We start from the raw sequence: 23220 nt of genomic DNA on the forward strand, positions 1-23220 counted from the left end.
GGACTTAAGATGCTAAATCAACACCAGTATTCCAGTCCAAAGAATGATCCTGACCCGAAACATCACCTAACCACATTCTCCAGAGATACCACCTGACCTGGTGAGGCATTCTGGCACTTTTTTCACCTGTATTTCCTTGAGAAGGTTCTTCAAGTACTTGAAAGGCTGCTATATTGACACCATAGAACAGTACAGCACAGGAACAAGCCCTTTGATGCCAAGATAAACTAATCTCCTCTGCCTGCACGTGATCCATATCCCTCCATATCAATGTGCCTATCAAAAAGCCTCTTAAATGCCACTATCGTATGTGCCTCCACCACCACCATCCCTGGCGTCGAGTTCCATGCACTCATTATCCTCTGGAATTAAAAAAAAAATTTGCTCTGCATATCTCCTTTAAACTTTGCCCCTCTCATCTTAAAGTTATGCCCTTTAGTATTTGATATTACCATCCTGAGAAAACGGCTATCACTGCTTAATGTACCTGTGCCTGTTATAATTTTATATACATATCGGGTGTCCCACAGCCTCCCACGTGCCTGAGAAAACAATCTGTTCATCCAACCTCTCCTTATAGCTAATAGCCTCGATTCAAAACAGCAATCTGGTAAACCCCTTCTGCACTCTCTGCAAAGCCTCAACATAATGGGGCAAATCCGAAATGCATATCGTACTCCAAATGCGGCCTAACCAAAATCCTATACAGCTGGAACATGACTTCATGCTCTTGTATTCAATGCCCTGGTCAATGAACGCACGCATACCATACGCTCTCTTTACCGCTCTAATCTACTTGTGTTGCCATTTTCAGAGAGTTATTTTCATTTATTATTGTCACGTGTGCCGAGGTATGGTGAAAAGCTTTTTGCTGCATGCTATGCAGCCAGCAAAACGACTATACAGGATTACAATCAAGCCGTCCAGTGTACAGATATGGGATAAAGGGAATAATGTTTAGTGCAAGATAAAGTCCAGTAAAGTCTGATTAAAGATTGTTCAAATATCTCCAATGAAGTAGGTGGGAGGTCAGGATAGCTCTCTAGTTGCTGAGAGGATGGTTCAGAGAGCTATGGACTTGGACTAAGACCCCTCTGTGTGCTTCAATGCCATAGTTTATTTATGCTGTAACGCTGTATGTGTTATCTTTTACCACTGCAGGGTTTCTTGTATCAACCTCTCATTTGCTCCACTGGGGGTATATACAATGTTTTGCAAAATTAATAACATGCAAATTTTATCATTAAACTATCAAAACCACCATTAATTTAAAACTATTTAAATGCACCAATGTTGCTTCCAAAGTTACCACAAAGCAATACAACGATTTGAAGAGTTTGAGAGATTTGAAAGTTTACAATGACAGGCAACACTTTACAAAGCTAAAGCCCACCGTGCAGTATGGGTGTCACAACCCTGTCAGTCACTGCTCCTCAAGTGCACATCCCAGTGGTGATACGCAATGGTCAGGGACTCTTTGTATCTCGCCCTTTCAGAACCCTACCACTCCAGACATGCACCCTGAAATAATACGACAAATTGGTGGGAAAAAGCGGACATTACTGCAAATGTACTTAATATTCAGAAACTGAAGATAAGACACCAAATGCTGGAGTAACCCAGCAGGACAGGCATCATCTCTGGAGAGAAGGAATGGGTGATGTATCGGGTCAGGAAGTGAAGAAGGGTCTCGACCCGATATGTCACCCATTCCTTCTCTCCAGAAATGGTGCCCGTCCCACCGAGTTACTCCAGCATTTTGTGTCTATCTTCGGTTTAAACCAGCATCTGCAGTTCCTTCCTACACTAATATTCAAAAAACACTCAAATATCAGAACACATTTCATGCTTGCCTTCTCAGCAATTTGTAGATCAAGGAATTGCCTCCAGGAGAATCGGCATGTCACTAAATACTCTATCAAACTTCTGTCTGTGTTTGGCGGGGAGCACACTGACAAGTTGTATCACAGCCTGGTCTGCAGTTCCAAAGCTCAAGAGCGAAGGAGGCTGCAGAAAGCGGTGAACATTGTCTGGCCCATCATGGGTACCGACCGACCTTCGCACCAAGAAAGGAATCTAGAGGAAGCTCTACCTCAAGGAGGCAACTAATATCAAATACTCACCCCACCCTTGCAACGTTCTTATATCACCTCTACCATTGGGAAGATGGTACAGGAGCCCGAGGATTGAAACTTCAAGTTTGTGGAATTTCTTCCTTTCAACCACAAGACTTTTGAACCGCGTTGCACAACTTATGCCACAACCTCAGTACTGAACTGCTATGGAATTTGTTCTGCTGAGGTTGCACTAAGTAACTTGGCTTGCACTGTCATGGTCTGATTTACATAGAATAAAGGATGCATTGAATGTGTAGGAAGGAACTGCAGATGCTGGTTTAAACGGAAGATCGACACAAAAAGCTGGAGTAACTCAGCGGGAAAAGGAAATAAGTGACGTTTTAGGTCGAGACTGATAAGGCTGAATGATGTTAAAAATATAAAAAATATATCAAATGGATTCCTGGGCTAGATTACACTTATATTTAGTCTCAAAGCAGGCTTTTCTCCTGTAGATTGATACAGAAAGGCAAGCACAGGCTTGCTTCAGGTTGCTATGTTTCGAGACAATGACCGATGACTTTGAAATGCGTCTACCAATTGATGAGGGAGGAAGCCCAGATTAATCCCAGTGAGGGGTATTGAGGCAATGTCTGATGCCTTTGATCCAACTACCTTTTACCAAATGACAGGATGCCTTTGATATGCAACTGATGATTGACAAAAGACAAACCCAGTCGCATCCTGTAGTAATGTGTATTTACTGTACCTCTGACCATGACTAATGTCTTTTGAATGTGCTTTGGTGGCAAAAGAACAGTATAAAATACCATGTAATTCTGTGTTCAGGGAAGTGGAGAGAGGACAGCCAAGTGTCCGTGTTGCTCACTTGGCTGGGGTTTTCCTTGCCACTTCCATCGGTCGATAATTAGTAAAGTTTGAATTGGTCTACCAAACCGTATTGCGAGCTGTCTGTTTATTAAGAAGTGAACCAGTTTGTTTAATTATGTCAACATTTTTCAAGGCCATTCTTCATACATAGGCGAAAGGGAAATGAGAGATATAGACGGTGATATAGAGGAATATAGAACAAATGAATGAAAGATATGCAAAAAAGTAACAATGATAAAGGAAACAGTCCATTGTTAGCTGTGGGCTAGAGGAGAGTGAGACTCAACAAGTTGACTTTGAAGCTAGTACGACTTGGGACAGGGGAATGATGGAGAGAGACAGGTGATGCAAGGGTTACTTCTGATATTGCTATTGAATATTCGTTTGTTATATTGTTGCATTAATGTGACCGTATGAGTTTCATTGTTCCAGTGCATATGAAAATTAGACAATCGCAACTTGAATTTTGGTTCACTGTATACAATAATATTTTCTGCCTCCATAGATTTTCCTTTATTCTTTATATGAAAATGCTATTTTTACAGCCTACCTGATCTCCCTGTTGTTAGACACTTAACTCCCCCCCCCCCTTTCTGTCCTGGGCCTCCTCCATTGTCAGAGTGAGGTCCAGCACAATTGGAGGGATAACTACTTCATATTTCGCTTGTGCTGTTTACACCCTAGCAATATGAATATTGACTTCTCCAACTTCAAGTAACCCTTGCTTTCCCTCTCTCTCCATCCCTCCCCCATCCCAGTTCTCCCACCACTCTGACTCTTATCATTTACATTTTATCTGTTTGTTTTGTTGTTATCTTCTCCTTGCTAACATTGATCTATTCCTTTGGGAAAATGAGACCACAATTTCCTGGGACATTCCTGGCCTTGGAATATTGAACCAGTCTCCAGAGGAAGAGTCTGTGACATTTGGGGGGAGGGACGGGGGGGTCAGGACTAACAGGATGTTGGAGCGAAGAGATTGCAGACCAGCAATGCAACATTGAAGCCTAACGGGGCAAGGAATCTCCCAGGTAAATGGGGTTTCACTATCTCAAGGGTGGTCCAAATGGAGAGTGGCACAGGAAATGTTGTTATCCTGGTAACTATGTTAGTTGTGTGACTATGAATCGCCCAGATTAAATTTAGACATGCAGGAAAACAATCTGGAAACAGTGACACGAGAGACTGCAGATGCTGGATTCTTAAGTAGAACACAAAGTGGTGGAAGAACTCAGGTCAGGCGTCTGCGGAGGGAATGACAGATGATATTTGGTATCAAAATCCTTCTTCAGACTGATGGGGAGAAAGCTGGAAAAAAGAGCTTGGCAAGTGTTGGAAGGATACAGGTGAGGGGAAGGCAGAATTGGGTGTACTCACATTGTACATTATATTCATGAGCGCATAGCAACACACAATTGAATTTCAAGGCACATACACGTGCCTTGTAAAGATGTTTTAATTTGCCCGTCTAAAGTGTTCTTAAAATACTAGTGTTTACTTGGATATTCATACACAAGACACATGTATAAAACTCAGTAAACCACATTAAGGTAAGATGGTAATGAATTAGATAGGAATATGGGGGTGGGGGAGAAGGGGGAAGGTCATTTGTCAATCCATTTGGGACAAAAACAGGGGGAAAAAGCTCTAGCAGGAACCAACACATATTAGAGGGCTGAATGGCCTGCTGTGATAAAGTCAATTTAATTGTTCTATGACCCTTTCCAGAAATTGTGCTAAGCGCACCTGGCTTGTTTTATTACACCTGGGTATGATTGTGCTTTCATCTGGCAAGATTTTGACTGTATTATATGCGAAAAGGAACAGTTGCTGCCTTACAGTGGGTTCGATCCTGACTATAGACGCTGTCTGAATAGAATTTGTATGTTCTCCCCGTGACCCGCATGGGTTTTTTCCGGGTGCCCATATAGGTTTTTTAGGCCAACTGGCTTGGTAAAATTGTAAATTGTCCCTAGTATGTGTAGGGTGATGTTAGTGCAGGGAATACTGGTCGGCATGGACTCAGTGGGTTGAAGGGCCTGCTTCTCCGCTGTACCTCCAAACTAAACTAAAGGTAGATGTGATAATGAAGTACCACTGAACCACTGGCCATTAGAGATTACTATTAGGCAAACAACTTACCTGCCACTTGTATCTTACCAACAGGCATAAAGGCCTCTGGGTACGACTAATCACAATTTTGTGTTTGAAAATCAAGGCTATTCGAGTATCAAGGGAAACATTCCCAGATAAACATTTCAACAATCTTCAGTTAATACCAATTATCACCCTTTTCAAAGTGTGCAGCCAATACTTTGCTGGCTCTTTTCCAAGATTGTTAAATGAAAGACTGGTTGAGTTGAATGCATCAAGAAATCTAATACATTGTGACTTGACTGCCCAGGCAAGTTGCTTTTGCTTTGGAGATCAAACTGCACAACATAAAAGGCTACCCAACCAAGCAGGCAACATTCACCAAAGCACAGACAATACAAACTGCTGAGTTTGCATATCTCATCTACAAAGCCCAGTATATAAAATAAATATCCTTCATCCACATGCTATGCTAATTGATTTTTAATTCCAGCTGCACCAAATCAACCAAATCTTGAATTTATCTGGGTGCTTTAATGTAGATTACAAAAATAAAAACATTTCACGTGGATAATTAAAAATTGATGCAGAGGTGGAAGTGATACTAGGACGGACATCTTCTAAGGGGGAATTTAATGATGACCATAGTGCTGTATCTTTAAACAAAACTGAACTAAACTACACCAGAGGCCAGGATCGAAATTGGGTCATTGGAGCAGCAGCACTATCTGCTGTGTCACTGTGTAGCTCTTTAAAGGATGAGGGGCAAGGTGTTTTATTGAGGATATGCCTCAGATGCACACTTTCCAATACAAGAATTAAGCAATCCAAGTCTATTTAATCCACACAACCCCATACCCATAAAGAAAGGATTTTCATAACACATCCAGATCTAATCAGTTTTCCACAAAAAAAAATGTCTCCAACAGAAACAAGATTGGAACCTATTTTACATTCTTAAACACTGGTGAGCTGTCATTTAGATCCATACCATGACAGGATAGCTTGGACATTTACAGATTGTCATTTTGCTGATTGCATCAAACATTATATTTTAAATTGCAACATCAAATCTGATCTGTTGGTATAACAAAGCCCCAGAAGGATTAATACTTAAGAGGCTTATGTCGAATCTCGAGCTATTTGAAAACAAATTTTTAATTCCAGCAGAAAGTATAATATCTGAAGACTAGTTCACTGGAGCAGCTTTTTTTAAGACCAAAACTACATTAAAGAGGATGCGAATACCATGGGTTGCCAAGAAATAAACACCATTCAATTTTTTTTTAGTAAGAATGGGCAGTATTAGTGACATGCATCAGTCTGGGAATACAACCTAATGGAGCAGCAAAAGATGACAAGATACTTTTTTTGATTCCCAAGTGGAATTCAAGATGGTAACTCAAATTTCACTGTAACTTAATTGGTACATGTGACAATAAACTGACCTTGAAACCTTGAGCCTTGAAATCTGGGAAAGATAACTCATTGAAACACATCAAACACATCTGAGGCTTTATTCTCTCCTTTCACTGTTCTTGTGATTTTTGCACAATGAGCAATCTAATACCGTGACACTCGTGACTGCAGATGCTGGAATCTGGAGCAGTCCAGATACAGGGTCAGTATACTACTCCCAATTCCACGTGTTCCCACATTGATCACCTTTCTGGTGCACGACCTCATCAAAAGTCTTCCAAAAATCCAAATACATCAAATTCACTGGTTCACCTTATTCACATCTTAGCACCGCAGGCAGCCCAAAGGAGATTATCAGAGGATGTTAGAATTGCAGGGATTCCACTGTTGTAAGGATCTGTGTAGAAGGCGCGGCCTCAAAAAAGCAGCAAGCATCATCAAGGAGCAATATCACCCTGGCAACGCTCACATTCCACTCGTGCCATCGGGAAGGTGGTGTAGGAGCCCAAAAACTAATGTCAAGCTGTGGATGATCAGCCATGATCATATAGAATGGCTGTGCTGGCTCAAAGGGCCGAATGGCCTAATCCTGCGCCTATTGTATGTTGTCCAGGAACAGTTTCTTCCCAACAACATTCAGGCTACTGAACACTACGAACTGCAACTAAACTTCCAACTGGGTTGATTGCACTAGGAACTTCAGGGTTTGTTCTTGTCTCTCTTTCATTTATTGAACTTCTTTTTGTTGTTTATTGTGGTATCTACCGAGTACTCAGTCAGGAGAAGGGTCTCGACCCGGAACGTCACCTGTTCCTTTTCTCCAGAGATGCTGCCTATTCCGCTGAGTTACTCCAGCTTTTTGTGTCTATCTTTGGTGTAAACCAGCATCTGCAGTTGCTTCCTACACCTACTGTGTTCATATACCTATTGTGGTGCTGCAAGTAAGAATTTCATTGTTCTGTGCGGTACAGTGGCATAGTGGTAGAGCTACTGCTTTATAGCGCCAGAGACCTGGGTTCGATCCTGACTACAGGTGCTTGTCTGTACAGAGTTTGGACCTTCTCACCGTGATCTGCGTGGCTTTTCTCTGAACATCTTCTCCAAGGTTTCCTCCCACAAACCAAAGACGTACAGGATTGTAGGTTAATTGGCTTGGTATAATTGTAAAAATTGTCCCTAGCATGTCGGATAAGTGCTAATGTGCGGGGATCGTTGGTCAGTGTGGACTCAGTGGGGTGAAGGATGTGTTTCCGTGCTGTATCTCTAAACTAAACTGTTTCGGGACATGTGACAATAAAACACTCTTGCCTAGATTGTCCTATCAAGAGAGGTTAGGCGGTGTGGGTCTGTACTCGATGGAGCTCAGAAGAGGGTGATCTTATTCCAACCTGCAAGATTCTGCTGTGGTTTGACAGGGTAGATGTTGACCAGTTTTCACTCAGGGCAGGATCATGAACAAGGGAGCATAGTTGCAAGATAAGGGACCAATTGTTTCTGACTGCGATGCATAGAAATTTCTTCAATCAGAGGGTAGAGAAATCTCGAGTTCTCTTCCCCAGAGGGTGGTGGGAGTTCGATCATTGAAAATATTTAAGATGGAGAGAGTATTTGAAGGATTGAGAAATCTTGAGTGGCCATAGGGAACTGGTGCAGAAGAGGAGCCGAGGACAGCCTGCGTCAGCCATGATCAAATTGCCTGGTGGGGCCTGGTTTCCGTTTACTGTTCTTCTTTTCTTGTGTAGAGACGAGAAACTGTGGATGCTTCCTTACACAAAAGGACACAAAGTGCTGGAGTAACTCTGCAGCTCAGACAACATCTTTACTTTACGTTAGAGAAATACAGTGGAAATGGGCCCTTCGGTCCACGTCGACCAGCGATCGCCCTGTATGCTGGCACTATCCTACACACTAGGGACTATTTTTACTGAAGCTAATTAATCTACAAATCCACACGTCGTTAGGATAATAATAATAATAATAATAATAATAATACATTTTATTTATTGGGCGCCTTTCAGAAATCTCAAGGACACCTTACATAGGTTAACAGGAAATATAAACATATAATCAGAATAAAATAAATAATAAAGACATCACAGAAACACAAATTAAAAACAGAATTCAGTCCAAAAACATGTGGGAGGAAACTGGAGTACCTGGAGAAATCGCATGTGGTCACAGGGAGACTGAACAAACTCCTTACAGACAGCACCCCTGAGATAGGATCGAACCCGGGTCGCTGGCGCTGTGAGGCAGCAACTCTAACGCTGCATGACTGTGCCACACTGGGGAACATGGATAGGTGATAATTAGCTTGAAGAAGGGTCCTGACCAGACATATCCCTGTTCTCCACTTGGTGTACTATTTTCTTGAGCTCTGATTCCTAAATAACCCCATTAGAACAGCTAAACTTGATTTTCCTTTCGCAAATCATCTCTCATTCTTTTGTAATACAAAAGAACAGTCCCATTATACTGTGTCGGAAGGAAATGCAGATGCTGGTTATAACGAATCTTTAGTTATCAATCTGTACCATTTTTCAAAAGAGCACAAGGCAAAGAACAGACTACCAGATCATTCATTACCTGCAAGTATTTCCCGCAGCCTAGTGCCTAACAGAGAGATGTCTATGAGTCTGTTCTAGGACAGCGATAGCTTTTGAATGTGAGATAAAATTTAAGGTAAGTGCCAATTTGAACTGGTTGGTCGTAAAGTAAAGATTTATGAACAGCAGGAGACAGAATTCAAGATTCTAATACTATGTCATGTTCAACAAGTGTAATCCAAGCTTACAACACTATAATTCAGTAAAGACGTCAACTATTTTCCCTGTCTTTAGGAGAAGTGCATGTTTGAGAAAATTGCATTGGAAATCACAGTAATTCATTCCTTCAGCTTGTGAAATTGTACCCAACGCAATGTTTCCCTCAGTTACGATTGCCACAATCTTCACAGGAGGCTGATAGCAGGTTGTGCAATCTCTCCGTACATGTAAAATCATGAAATTGGAATTCTACAACAGTTTGATGATTTCATTTTTACTGATTGTATGCCTCGTTGTCACCTTCCCCTCAGCTAACAATGTGCTATTCTATATTTGCTTGAACATTGTCCACTTTGATCTATGTTTTCACATCTTATCCTTCCTTATCTCCACCCATTCTTTCTCCCCAGAGATGCTGCCTGTCCCACCGAGTTTCTCCAGCATTATGTGTCTAACTTTGATGATTCCATCCACTGCTTGGACAGCAAAGACACTGTTTCCATTCACCTGTTGTTTCCTGCAGCTTCCCGCTTCGTTTTCCTCAATAACCATCGATTCGCTTCACTTTCAGAAGCTGTTTAGTTTGGTTCAGCTTGGAAGCAGGCCCTTCGGCCCATCAAGTCTGCATCAATCCATGTATACTAGCACTATCCTACACAACAGGGGCAATTTACAATTTTACCAAGCCATTTACCAATTTTACCAGGGATCCTATTGAAATACCCGAGTAATTTAAATTCAAATAACTAAGACACGTCACTGCCAGGCACTGGAATCTAGAGAAACAAACAATCCAATGGAAGAACTCAGCAGGTTGAGCAGCACCTGTGATGCGGAAGTCCATAAGTGACGGGCAGTCACTGTGGCGCAGCGGTAGAGTTGCTGCCTGACACCAAACGCAGTGCCGGAGACTGCCTGTACAGAGTTTGTACGTTCTCCCCGTGACCTGCGAGGGTTTCCTCCGAGATCTTCGATTTCTTCCCACATTCCAAAGACGTACAGGTTTATAGGTTAATTGGCTTGGTAAATGTAAAAATTGTCTCCAGTGGGTGTAGGATAGTGTTAATGTGTGGGGATAGCTGGTTGGCACAGACCCAGTAGGCCAAAGGGCCTGTTTCCGTGTTGTGTCTTTAAACTAAACTGATAGGAGCAGAATTAGACCATTTGGCCCAAGTCTTCCATCATTCAATCACGGCTGATCTGTCTCTCCTTCTTAACCCCATTCTCCTGTCTTCTCCCCATAACCCCTGATATCCGCACTAATCAAGAATCTATCTATCTCTGCCTTATAAATATCCATTGACTTGGTCTCCAGTCTTCTGTGGCAATTAATTCCACAGATTAACCAGCCTCTGACTAAAGAAGGTACAGTTGACATTGCATAACGTCCATCATTCCTTTCTCTCCACAGATGCTGCTTGATCCACAGAGTTGCTCCAGTAGATTAAGCATTGTTTTGAATTCCAATAGTATCATCCAACAGGAATGAAATGGAATAATGAGCATGAAAGTTTCGTAAAAACTCATCTGTTCACTTGTGTCCTTCGGGAAATGAAATTTGTTGCGTCTGTAGTTCCACCAACGAGATCAACTCTGGACCATGAGCAGCTGAGGTGAGATGACACTGGCCAACAATATCCACACGATACAACGAGCTAGAGGAACTAATTGAGGCAGGTACAGTGACAACATTTAAATATATATTTGAACAGGTATATGGATGGAAATGGTTTAGAGATATTGGCCAGAATGCCGGTAAATGGGACTTAGTATCTTTGGCATCTTGGTTAGCATGGACAAATTGGACCAGATGGTCTGTCTCTACGCTGTATGTCTCTAAGTAAAATTGAAAAAATATACCGCCTTGAGATATGTAGTTTGAGAATTCCTGTATAACACTTGGGACAGTACAGTAGCTGCCACACAGCGCCAGAGACCCAGGGTTGATCCTGACCTTGGATGCAATATTCTGTGGACGGTGTGGAATTTGCATGTTCTTATTGAGACTGTGTAGGGTTCCTCTTTGTACTCTGGTTTCTACCCTTGTCCCAAAGACGTGCAGGTTTATTGCTTAATTGGCCGTCTGCAAATTGGCCCTAATGCGTAGGCAGTGGATGCGAAAATGAGATATCATAGAATCAATGTGAACGGGTGATTGATGGTCAGCGTGGACTCGGTGGGCCAAAGGGCCCGTTTCCACACTGTATCTCTAAACTAAACTTTGACTGACTGATCTGGGTGCTATATTGATCTCCAAATTAAATTACAGACGACAAACGCAGGGAATGCCGCTGCGATTATTCCTTGGAGGAACTTCAGACCCAGTAAATGTATGAGTCAGCAAGAGATTAGTTTACATCCCTTCTTACGCAAGTCCGCTTAAGAGTAGGAGTAAACGGGTCCTGCAAAGAGTAGGAGTAAACGGGTCCTTTTCACAATGGCAGGCAGTGACTAGTGGGGTACTGCAAGGCTCAGTGCTGTGACCCCAGCTATTTACAATATATATTAATGATCTGGATGAGGGAATTGAAGGCAATATCTCCAAGTTTGCGGATGACACTAAGCTGGGGGGCAGTGTTAGCTGTGAGGAGGATGCTAGGAGACTGCAAGGTGACTTGGATAGGCTGGGTGAGTGGGCAAATGTATGGCAGATGCAGTATAATGTGGATAAATGTGAGGTTATCCATTTTGGTGGCAAAAACGGGAAAGCAGACTATTATCTAAATGGTGGCCGATTGGGAAAGGGGGAGATGCAGCGAGACCTGGGTGTCATGGTACACCAGTCATTGAAGGTAGGCATGCAGGTGAAGCAGGCAGTAAAGAAAGCGAATGGTATGTTGGCTTTCAAAGCAAAAGGATTTGAGTATAGGAGCAGGGAGGTTCTACTGCAGTTGTACAGGGTCTTGGTGAGACCACACCTGGAGTATTGCGTACAGTTTTGGTCTCCAAATCTGAGGAAGGACATTATTGACATAGAGGGAATGCAGAGAAGGTTCACCAGACTGATTCCTGGGATGTCAGAACTGTCTTATGAAGAAAGACTGGATAGACTTGGTTTATACTCTCTAGAATTTAGGAGATTGAGAGGGGATCTTATAGAAACTTACAAAATTCTTAAGGGGTTGGACAGGCTAGATGCAGGAAGATTGTTCCCGATGTTGGGGAAGTCCAGGACAAGGAGTCACAGCTTAAGGATAAGGGGGAAATCCTTTAAAACCGAGATGAGAAGAACTTTTTTCACACAGAGAGTGGTGAATCTCTGGAACTCTCTGCCACAGATGGTAGTTGAGGCCAGTTCATTGGCTATATTTAAGAGGGAGTTAGATGTGGCCCTTGTGGCTAAGGGGATCAGAGGGTATGGAGAGAAGGCAGGTGCGGGATACTGAGTTGGATGATCAGCCATGATCATATTGAATGGCGGTGCAGGCTCAAAGGGCCGAATGGCCTACTCCTGCACCTAATTTTCTATGTTTCTAATAACTGTACAGCAAATGGAATCTGAACTCAGGGAACACGATCCAATTCAGTCAAATAACAGTAGGTGTGGCTTCAGCAAGGTAGCACCGTCCCAGTTACATTTTACTCCAGAGAGTAAACTGTTCCGAATCACATCATTCAATGTGGCACCCCAGGAGGTAATAGTCTAAAGTGACCCTGGCTAACATGCCGCAAACACATAGCTAAACTGTGTACCCAGTAAGACTGTATGTTGGCAGTACAACGATTAGTCAGATCCGATACTGCATTGGGTGACCATGTAAAACCCCACAACCATGCCAGAAGGCTCTTGGCCAAACAGTGCTCCTTACACAAACCCATCCAGGTTTTCCAGTCATTTTAGGCAATGTGAAGCAGACTTTATTTATAATAAGCGTCCAGTTGTTTCTTTAGTTTCGTTTAGAGATACAGTGTGGAAACAGACCCACTGTGTCCACGCTGACCAGCAATCACCTGAACACTAGATCAATCCTACATACTAGGGACAATTTAAAGAAGCCAATTAACCCAGAAACTCGCACGTCTAGAATGTGGTGGAAACCGGAGCACCCGGAGAAAACCCACGTGGTCCCAGGAAGAATGTACAAACTCTGTACAGACAGCACCCAAGGTCTGGATCGAACCCAGGTCTCTGGTGCTGTAAGGCATCAAATCTACCGCTGTGCCACACTTTTTCTCCATAATTTGTACAGTGGTGCCCAAGACTTATTTTAAGGTAACAATTACTGTAGTACACACATATGTATCCTTTAGTCAATGAACCAGAAGATCAAATAGTTAAAAATGATTGAAAAGCATGTAGTCTCAGTATCTTCAGCCCATCACATCCATGCCGATCTTGATGCCCATCTACATTAATCCCATTTGCGTAGATAGAGCCCGTGTGTGTCTCAAATTAAAACTCATTATTCTGAAATATTTTATATGCATCCAGAATTTCACTGTTCATTTGTCAAGGAAATACTGGAAGCAGTACTAGTTTCACTTGGACTCAGTGTTTACAATGTGATCTCCTCCATGCTGGAGAAACCAAAGGTAGGTTGGGTGTGATCACTTATGTTCAGTCTGCAGGATTGATCCTGGGCTTACAGCTGTCAGTCACTTTAATTCTCCCATCCCCCACTCAGGAATCATGTGGTCACTGTGGCCTCCTACACTGTTTATGGCGAAACCCAAAGAGGAACAGCACTTCATTTTCCATCTGGCCACCTTGCAGTCTTCCCAGGTTCAATAATGAATTCAACACCTTCTTCCAGCGTGTGTGCACACACACAACCCACTCCTCCAGTTTGCGAGAGAACATCCGTTCAAAGTATTTATTTAATTAATTTTCCTCCATCACCACTGCCTGCACTGTTTCCCAGAGCTATTAGATGTCACTTACTTGTGATGGCTCATCAAAATCTCAATCAGATAGTTTCACCAACAGCTTATCCCTCCAGCAACACTGACTACCCCTTTTGCCCCACCATCTCTCTCCCGTTGTCTGTGCCGCTTAATATAATGTGTCTTCTTTTATTTGGAAACACAAGGAACTCCAGATGATGGAACCTTGAGCAAACATAAAATGCCTGAGGAACTCAGCAGGCCAGGCAACACCTGTCCAGGTAAATGGACAGATTTTTTCAAGTTGGGACCCTTCTTCAGACACCCAACCCAAAACGCTGTCTGTCCATTCCCTTCACAGATGCTGCCTGGCCTGCTGAGTTCCCCCAGCACTTTTATTTGCTTGTTTTCTCATTTTCAAGTTCTGATGAAGATTCTTTGAACTGAAAGGTTACGTTGACCTGTTTCTCTTTCCACCAGGACCATTCTGAGTATTTCCAGCATTTTCTGTTTTTATTTCAAATTTTCACCATCTGCAATTCTTTTATTTAAAAAAAAATATTTGTTTTATGTTTGGTGTGAGATCAATTTACAGAGTTGGTGATGATGTGAAACTCACGCCCTTCACTCCCCCTGAACTCAGTGAAGAATGAAGACTCTCTCGGAAGAGGAAGGTTAGCAGCTGGTTCCCAACAGGGGCCCCAAGCCAAGGTATTAATTAAAAAGTGCCAGGTCCAACTACAAGTAGTCCACATCCCTCCATTCCCTACATATTCACACCCCTATCTAAAAGCCTCTTAAACGCCAAGTACATTATTGGCTGAATTTTCCAAATTTATCACCAATATAGAAATATCAACATTAATTTTCCGTCTGCCTGGTCTGCAATTCAGCAGCAAATTTTTATTCATCCCACAATTTAGACATGGCTTTCTTCCTGGAGGATTAGAAGGAAGCAATAAAAAAAAAAGATTTGTTGAAGTAATCCTTTTTGCAATTACTGAAGGGAGCAGGTCAAGATAAACAAGGAAGAATTTCCTTGTTCTGTTTCAGGATATAAGACAATAAAACACACAACTCCCGACACATTTCATCATACAAACAGCACATTATGCACCAAATGAAACTAAATTTGCAAAAATTAAATGGCTTCAGTCAAAGAAAATGCACAATGTTATACGGGGTGAAAAATCTACGTGCATGCTCCCTTCCTGCCCCAACCCAAATATATATTTTCAGGATTTAAATTTACACTTTAACATTAATTTTGTTAATTGTCGATTACAATATCTAGCAACAGGATGTGTTTAAAGACAGTGATGTGTCGCTACAGTCTGGATAAAGCTGACCTTTCCCAGTGCACAGATCAACCTCCACCGTGGGGTTACCACGCGAATCGAGAATCTCACGGGCATGGATCTTCAAGATGGACATCTTGGTGGTTCTGTGAAGGGAGAAACAACATGGTCATGTTAAATAATAATCCTCCTTCACCGCACAGAATGCATACCCTCTAGGTCAGGGGTCAGCAACCTTGTTCTGCGTAGGGGCCAGGACGCATGTCTGTGAGCGGATGGCGGGCAACATCTATCACGTGTACACATGGACCCCGCCCCTTCGAGGACGCCACTCATACTCACTCGTCCCCGGCCCATTGACAAACCCGATCCCGACCAAAGATCATAGAGCGGATTTTTGATCCTGACAGTGAAGCTCAGACACAGAAGGTGCACAGCTGTGCCGGTGGCTTTGCGCATGGTGCGGTACAGCCAGAGCTCGCTGCTCGGCCTCCTTGTGTCTTTGTGTCACTGCGCCTGGGCACCGCGGCCATGGGCCCGGGAGGTACCGGAGATGATGGAAGTCTGCGGGCCGGATAATTACGGGGAGAGAAAAAAATACGCCCGCAGGCCGTATGATTTTCGGGTTACGGGCCGTAGGTTGCCGACCCCTACTCTAGGACCATTCTAACCACGACAAATTGTAGGTCGCATGATAAGCCTGCACAAAGCAAAGATGGGCTAAAGATTTGTGACTACATCTTAACGGTGGTCAAGCTTGTCTGTGTTGGAAATTCTGCCACATATGGAAGGTGGTGGGTAATTTATCATCTTCCTTTCTTATCATGTTTACATTTAAAGCAGTACTTTACCACCTGATTTGTTAAATACTTTGGGAAGTTCCTGATACATTTCACAGTGGTGAATACCAGAGCTGTTGGTTTTATTGTGCAGGCATTAAAACAGAGCTGGACAAAGATTAGAATCTGGACTGAAGCCTAATTCAATCTTGAGCAGGTATTGGGGTAGAAATTAATGTCCCTCCCGACACCAGACTCAAAGTAGCTGACACACCTCCGAATCAAGGTTGCAAGCTTACAACTATAAACACTGCAATGCACCCCACAGGTGCTGCACCTGCATTTGGAATCTGGTGCAACATGATGCCCACGCATTGAGCTGCAGCTCCCTGGTTACACTTTAATCATAATTTGTCAGCAGATCTCTTTTTAAATGACTGGGCTGGCTCATTAACTCTTATGCTATCAAACCTGCTGTCTCCGATACACAGTGGACCTGCACTCATTATATTGTGCCGAAGACCAAATACTTGGGTGAAATCATTTTGATAAGTGTGTTCCAATTGTAGAGATCACAAATATGAATTCAGATTTTTCCTTAACATTGAAATTACAGAAGAGTTCTTGGAGTCCTACCGAGTGGAAACAGGTCATTTTGTCCTCAGAGTCAAAAACCACCCAATTGAAGTGCTGATATACCAATTTCAATTAAAAACTCATATCCCCCTACTGCAACCCTCTTCCCCACATGCCTCTACTCCCTACACATGTGGGCAACATACACAGGCCAATTAACCTAGCAATCTGCACCACTTTGGGATGTGGAAGGAAACCCATCTAGTCACTGGAGAACGTACAGACTCCACACAGGCAGCAATGGAGGTCAAGATTGAACCTGGATTGCTGGAGTTGAGAGCCAGCAATAGTATTAGCCGAGTCACTGCACCGCTCACTGTTCCCCAAGGAAGCTACTAAGCCCAACTGCCAGGTAGATGGCAAACCAGGTATTTAACAGGGGCAGCCTTCCATTTTAAAAACAGCCTCCTCAGTGATTCTGCTAGGAGCTGAAATCAGAACCATTATCTGGAAGTGTGTACTATTCAAAACTATTTGAAATTACGGAAGTCAGACAAATTCTCACAATTATTTTTAAATGGTTGACAAAACATCATGTCAAAATTCGCAAAGGAAAAGGGTACAAACCCAAAATATCACTGGTCCATTCCCTCCACAGATGCTGCCTGACCCAACCAGTTCCTCCCGCACTTTGTGTTTTAGCAAAGGAGTTACAGTCTTTGAAATCATCAACATAGTTCTGTGGGAATGTGCTGAATTTCAAAGACAGACTACGATATTTACAGTAGAAACAATGAACTGCAGATGCTGGTTTGCAAAACAAAAGACTCGCTGGTTTGCAAAACAAAAGACTCAAGTGCTGGAGTAACTCAGCGGGTCAGGCAGCATTCCTGAAGAACATGGACAGGTGATGTTTTGGGTCGGGACCCTTCTCCTTTGCTTGTTTTTCTGAACACAGGTCCTGACCCAAGTTCTCCACAGATGCTGACTGACCCACCGAGTTAATCCAGCAGTGACTCGATTGAAGTACATAAAATCATGAGGGGCATAGACAGTGCGGACCTTATTGTCCCAGGTTGAAAATATGGATCACGTACAGGCAGAGGCCATTAGATTCACTTGGTATCCTGTTCGGCATGAATATTATGGACCGATGTGCCTGTTCCTGTGCTGAAAACCCATGCAGATCACGGGGAGAACGTACAAACTTCGGAGGCCCTGGTTCGATCCTGACCACCGGTGCCGTCTGTACGGAGTTTGTACGTTCTCCCTATGATCTGCGTGGGTTTTCTTTGAAATCTTCGGTTTCCTCCCTCACTCCAAAGACGTACAGGTTTGTAGGTTAATTGGCTTGGTAAATGCCAAAAAATTGCCCCCAATGGGGGTAGGATGTGTGGGGATTGCTGGTTGGCACGGACCCGGTGGGCCGAAGGGCACTGTATCTGTAAACAAAACTATTCTATGTTCATCACTTTTCTGATGCCATATACCTCCTCGTTAATAACCAGTATGGACACATGCACATCTCTAAAGGAACCCTTCGCAGAAGGGTCCTAAACTTGAAATGTTAAATGTTTCTCCTCCCATGGACGCTGATCGGCTTGATAGGTATGGGGGGGGGCCGCCATGAGGGGGAGAAAATGAAGATGGACCTGGTGCGCAATACTTTGTAACTTTGTAAGTGCCCTTTACATGGCAACTATTTGCATACCGTAGGGATGCATGCAAAGAATTTCACTGTGACTTATCACATGTAACAATAAAGCATTCGATTCAATTCAAGTATGTTCAACATTTTCAGTTTTTATTTCAGATTTCTGGTACTTGAACATTGTTTAGTTTAGTCTATGGTTGTCATTTCTACTGAGGTACAGTGAAAAGCTTTTTGTTGCGTGCTATCCAGACAGCTAAAAGAATATACATTATTACATTCAAGCCTTTCACAGTGTACAGATACAGGATAAAGGGAATAATTTAATTTAAAGAGACAGTGCTGCTAGATGCAGGAAAAATGTTCCCAATGTTGGGCGAGTCCAGAACCAGGGGCCACAGTCTTAGAATAAAGGGGAGGTCATTTAAGACTGAGATGAGAAAAAACGATTTCACCCAGAAAGTTGTGAATTTATGGAATTCCCTGCCACAGAGGGCAGTGGAGGTCAAGTCACTGGATGGATTTAAGAGAGAGTTGGATAGAGCTTTCGGGGCTAAGAGTCAAGGGATATGGGGAGAAGGCAGGCACGGGTTATTGATAGGGGACGATCAGCCATGATCACAATGAATGGCGGTGCTGGCTCGAAGGGCCGAATGGCCTTCTCCTGCACCTATTTTCTATGTTTCTAGTGCGGAAACAGGCCCTTCGGCCTAACAAGTCCGGACCAGCGATCGCGGGGATCACTATCCTACGCACACTAGGGACAATGTACAATATCACCAAGCCAATTAACCTCCAAACCTGTACGTCTTTGGAGTGTGGAAGTGAACCGTTGCTCCAGGAGCCAACCCACCAGGCCACGGGGAGAATGTACAAACTCCATACAAACAAGCACCCTCAGTCAGGATCAAACCAAGGTCTCTGTCGCCGCAAGGCAGCAACTCTACCGCTGCACCACTATGCCTAATATTTAGCCAACATAAAGTCCAGTAAAGTCTGACTAAAGATACAGCTTGAAGGTCTGCAATGAAGTAGATGGGAGGTCAGGACCACTCTCTGCACAAAGGGAATACAGGAATTGCAAATATTGAGAATCAGCCAAAACGATATACAATGTACCTTGAACCTAACATTCCATGGACATTGCTCAACAAAGATGAAAAGACAAAAGGTCAAAGATAGCGAAAGGAATGTAGGTGGAAGGAGAGACATGCGGCTGCAAGTCTAGGTGAGGTAGGGGTGGGGGTGTGGGGATAAAAAGTGAGATTCATCGTTTGACCTATTTTTACCGGTGGGCTGTACATTCCGGATGATATAATACTGGATAAACGAGGATTTTCGTGTAAGGATTAAAATCACTTGAAGGTCACTAAGCTATTGTTGAAACAGAAAAAGTTGATTTCACCACTTTATAGTCGAACTTTAAAAAAAATCAAACAATATACAACTTATTAGGCCAGTCATTACATTATCAAGGTAGATCAGCGACTGTAAGCCAAACAATTAACAAAATGAATGAGAGCCTTCCTAAGATTATCGGGTTAACATACAGTGGGTGACTATTAGTGCGGCAGTCTCCATTTCGATGAGTCGCCATGCAAGTTAAACTGCAGACCGGGGAAGGAGCTCTCGTTATTTATAGTTAAGCTGGAAATATTTGGTCAGCTACTAATTCTTTCAGCCAATCCACTGGTGTTGCCGAGGCAGGGACCTGGAAAATCTCAAACCCCATAATCGACTCAAACTCCCACAAAAAAAAAATAGTAACCTCGTAATTAAAAAAAAATACAGAGCAAAAATAACCAAAAAAACTAAATGCAATTTAATCTGTAAACCACCTCACCAACAAACCCCAGCACCGATCTAATGTAAATGCATCTAGGATTGCCCTATTTTTAGTCGCAAATCATGATTACGAGAGGAAATTCTTCCTGCATTTCCCTCAAAAATCAACCCCTTTTCACCGCTTCTTATCCAGTTTAATACTTTAATACTGAATGCAAAATCCTTTAAAAAAAAAAACCCATTTGTACAATTGGGCAAAATTTCATTTAAACTTCGTCACAGAAAACAAAGCCCAGCTCGCAGACCAAGACTGGAATTGGGAAAGCGAGGAACTTCTTTCTCAATTGGAATTTTCTGACCCATGTACTTTTTACCCAATAAAATGAATGACTAGATGTTGCAAATTCCAGGCAACAGCAAAATAAAATGATAATATATTTGTTTTATGTGCGATCAATTTATTGAACAAGTTAAGGTAATGTTCCAATTTTCCAGCCTTCGGGGGGAGGGGGAGGCGGAGGGGGACTGGAACTAACGGGGCGGACAGAATGGCCGCTTTGTGTACTAGTCTTAAAGGCAAATAATGTTTTCCTGACTGGTGGAGTGAATCGCTTGCACCGCGGATTTAGTGGGCTCGGTGGGGTTTGTTACAAAATGTACATACATGTGTGGAAAGAGAAGTCAGCGCTTACCTGTTGCATGCAGAGAGAAAAGGGGCAGAGAGGGAGAGAGAGAGGAAAGGGGCAGGGAGAGGAGGGAGCAAGGAGGGGGAGGCGCCACAAGGACACGAGTCCGCACTGCAACAAAGAAGCCCGCCCTCGCTGCGGCTCCCACTCACTCACTCCTCCCCGCACGTAACAAAGTGTCTCCCGGGGAGACGGCAACATCTGTCACTGTCACCGGCCCCACTTCCATCAGTGGCCGCCGGAGAGCTGGCTATTCCATGACACTTTGGGGAATGGGGGAGAGGAGGAGGGGAAGGGGAGAGAGAGGGGGGGGAATGGGGGAGAGAGGAGGAGGGGGAGGAGGGGGGGAGGAGGGAGGGGGGAAGGGGGAGAGGGGAGGGGGAGAGGAGGAGAAGGGAGGGGGGGAGGAGGGGGAAGGGGAGAGAGGAGGGGGGGAGGAGGAGAGGGAGTGAGAGGAGGAGGGGGTGAGGAGGGGAGGGGGAAGGAGGGGGGGGGAAGATGGGGGAAGATGGAGAGAGGAGGAGGGGAAGGGGAGAGGAGGAGGGGAAGGGGAGAGGAGGAGGGGAAGGGGAGAGGAGGAGGGGAAGTGGAGAGAAGGTGGGAAGGGGGGAGAGGAGGAGGGGGTGAGGAGGGGAAGGGGAGAGGAGAGGAAGGGGGGATGAGGGGGGAAGAGAGGGGGAAGGGGGAGAGTGAGGGGGAGGGGAGGGAAGGGGTCGGGGAGGGAGGGGAAAGGGGTTGGTGGAGAGGGAAGAGAAGGGGAGGGAGGGGAAAGGGGTTGGTGGAGAGGGAAGAGAAGGGAGGGGGGGGAAACTAGAACCAGGAGAAGGATGACAAAATGTTGGCGTAACTCAGCGGAACCGTGAAGAAGTTCTCCTCTCTCCGGAACGGGGGTTCTGCAACACCCTCTCTTGCTGCTCCCACTCTGTGATTCCCCCATGGTGCTTACTCCTGCATTTCGTGTCTCTCTTCGGTGTAAACCAACAGTACATCAATAGTTGTACAATGACAACTATCTCCCTGAATACCAACATCTTTCCATCTCTCCGTCGGTATATGAAACCTGCTGCCAGAGAACATAGTTGAGGCAGGTATAACAACACCATTTAAAAAGTCATTTGGACGGGTACCTTGTATCAGAATGATATGGGCCAAATATGGGCAAATGAGACTAGCTAAGATGGGGCATCTTGTCCAGTATGGTCTAGTTGGGCCATATGACTATGACTCTCACGATTAAAAAATAATCTGCTTTCCTATTTTTCCCACAAAAACAGATGATCTCATATTTTTCCACAATTTGTTTCGCATCTGCCATATCCTTGCCCAATCAAGTCAAGTGTTTTATTATCTTATGTCCCAGATAGAACAATGAAATTCTTACTTGCAGCAACACAACCAAATGGAAACATAGTACACTGTAAACAATATAATAAATGAGAAAATAAGTTCACCGTGTGTATATATACATATTGTCACATATACACACATATACAGATCATATGTATATATATATATATGTGTTTCTATATGTGTATATATATTCACACGCATACGTACACATAACAAACATACAACCATAAAAGTGCAATAATTACAATAATAGTCTATGTACTGTAGTTCAGAGCTTGTTTGAGGTTGTAGTGTAATATCGCCCAGCGTCTCCTTACCTCACTCTTTCCTCCATGTTCATTTCACTGCTCCTCTCTGTCTGCACATTAAAACTTGTTTTATTGCTATGTTTTTCAGTGTGAGTAGAAGCTTGGCTCTGCTGTATTGTTAGGGTATCAGGTCTTGGCTATGACATTAAATTGACACAAGATCCCCTTGCAGTTTTGAGGGAAAGCTGGGTTGGAAATTTCAGTAAAGAGCTAAGTTTAGACATCAAAAGGAAACTATTCAGGAAGAATATCTTAGCCTTGGAGAACATCGAACACAGAATAACTGGAACTAGAATGGAATGGTTACCATTCACATGATAACTTTTACATCTTCAATAGGATTTCCCAAAGAAGTCTACTGCTAATACATTTAAAACATAATCACTGTTGAAATGGAGGAAACATTGGAGCCAATCTGGTGTATCGAGTGCCCATAAATAGCATAGTGATACCACCTAGATAATCTGCTTGAAGAGATATATATTGGCCATGACATCATGAATAACCTGCCTGTTCCTCTTCAAAGTAGTAGCCCCAGAACATTTTACATTTACCCGAGGAGTGGCACAGTGGCACGGCGGTAGAGCTGATGCCTTACAGCGCCAGAGACCCAGGTTCGATCCTGACGATGGGGGTGCTGTCTGTACGGAGTTTGTACGTCATCCCTGTGACCGCGTGGATTTTCAACGGGTGCTCTGGTTTCCTCCCACACTCCAAAGACGTACAGGTTTGTAGGT

At 43.5% G+C, this 23220-nt stretch overlaps 1 protein-coding gene across 2 annotated transcripts in view; it reads right to left on the reverse strand.

Annotated features, from left to right (window-relative positions):
- Positions 1-20962, reverse strand: part of eno1a (enolase 1a, (alpha)) — a 51315-nt gene extending 30353 nt beyond the window's left edge. Inside the window, exons 1-2 of one of the 2 annotated variants that reach the window (XM_055659613.1) lie at positions 20832-20962; positions 15400-15494 (exon numbers count right to left, since the gene is read on the reverse strand). In XM_055659613.1, the coding sequence (XP_055515588.1) occupies positions 15400-15484 (85 nt within the window). In that variant the 5' untranslated portion in view covers positions 15485-15494; positions 20832-20962. The remainder of the gene's footprint in view (positions 1-15399; positions 15495-20831) is intronic. The other variant, XM_055659612.1, reaches the window with a different exon arrangement.
- Between the last annotated feature and the right edge of the window lie 2258 nt (positions 20963-23220).

This window comes from Leucoraja erinacea, chromosome 30 (assembly GCF_028641065.1).
Source record: "Leucoraja erinacea ecotype New England chromosome 30, Leri_hhj_1, whole genome shotgun sequence".
Taxonomy (NCBI): Eukaryota; Metazoa; Chordata; class Chondrichthyes; order Rajiformes; family Rajidae; genus Leucoraja; species Leucoraja erinaceus.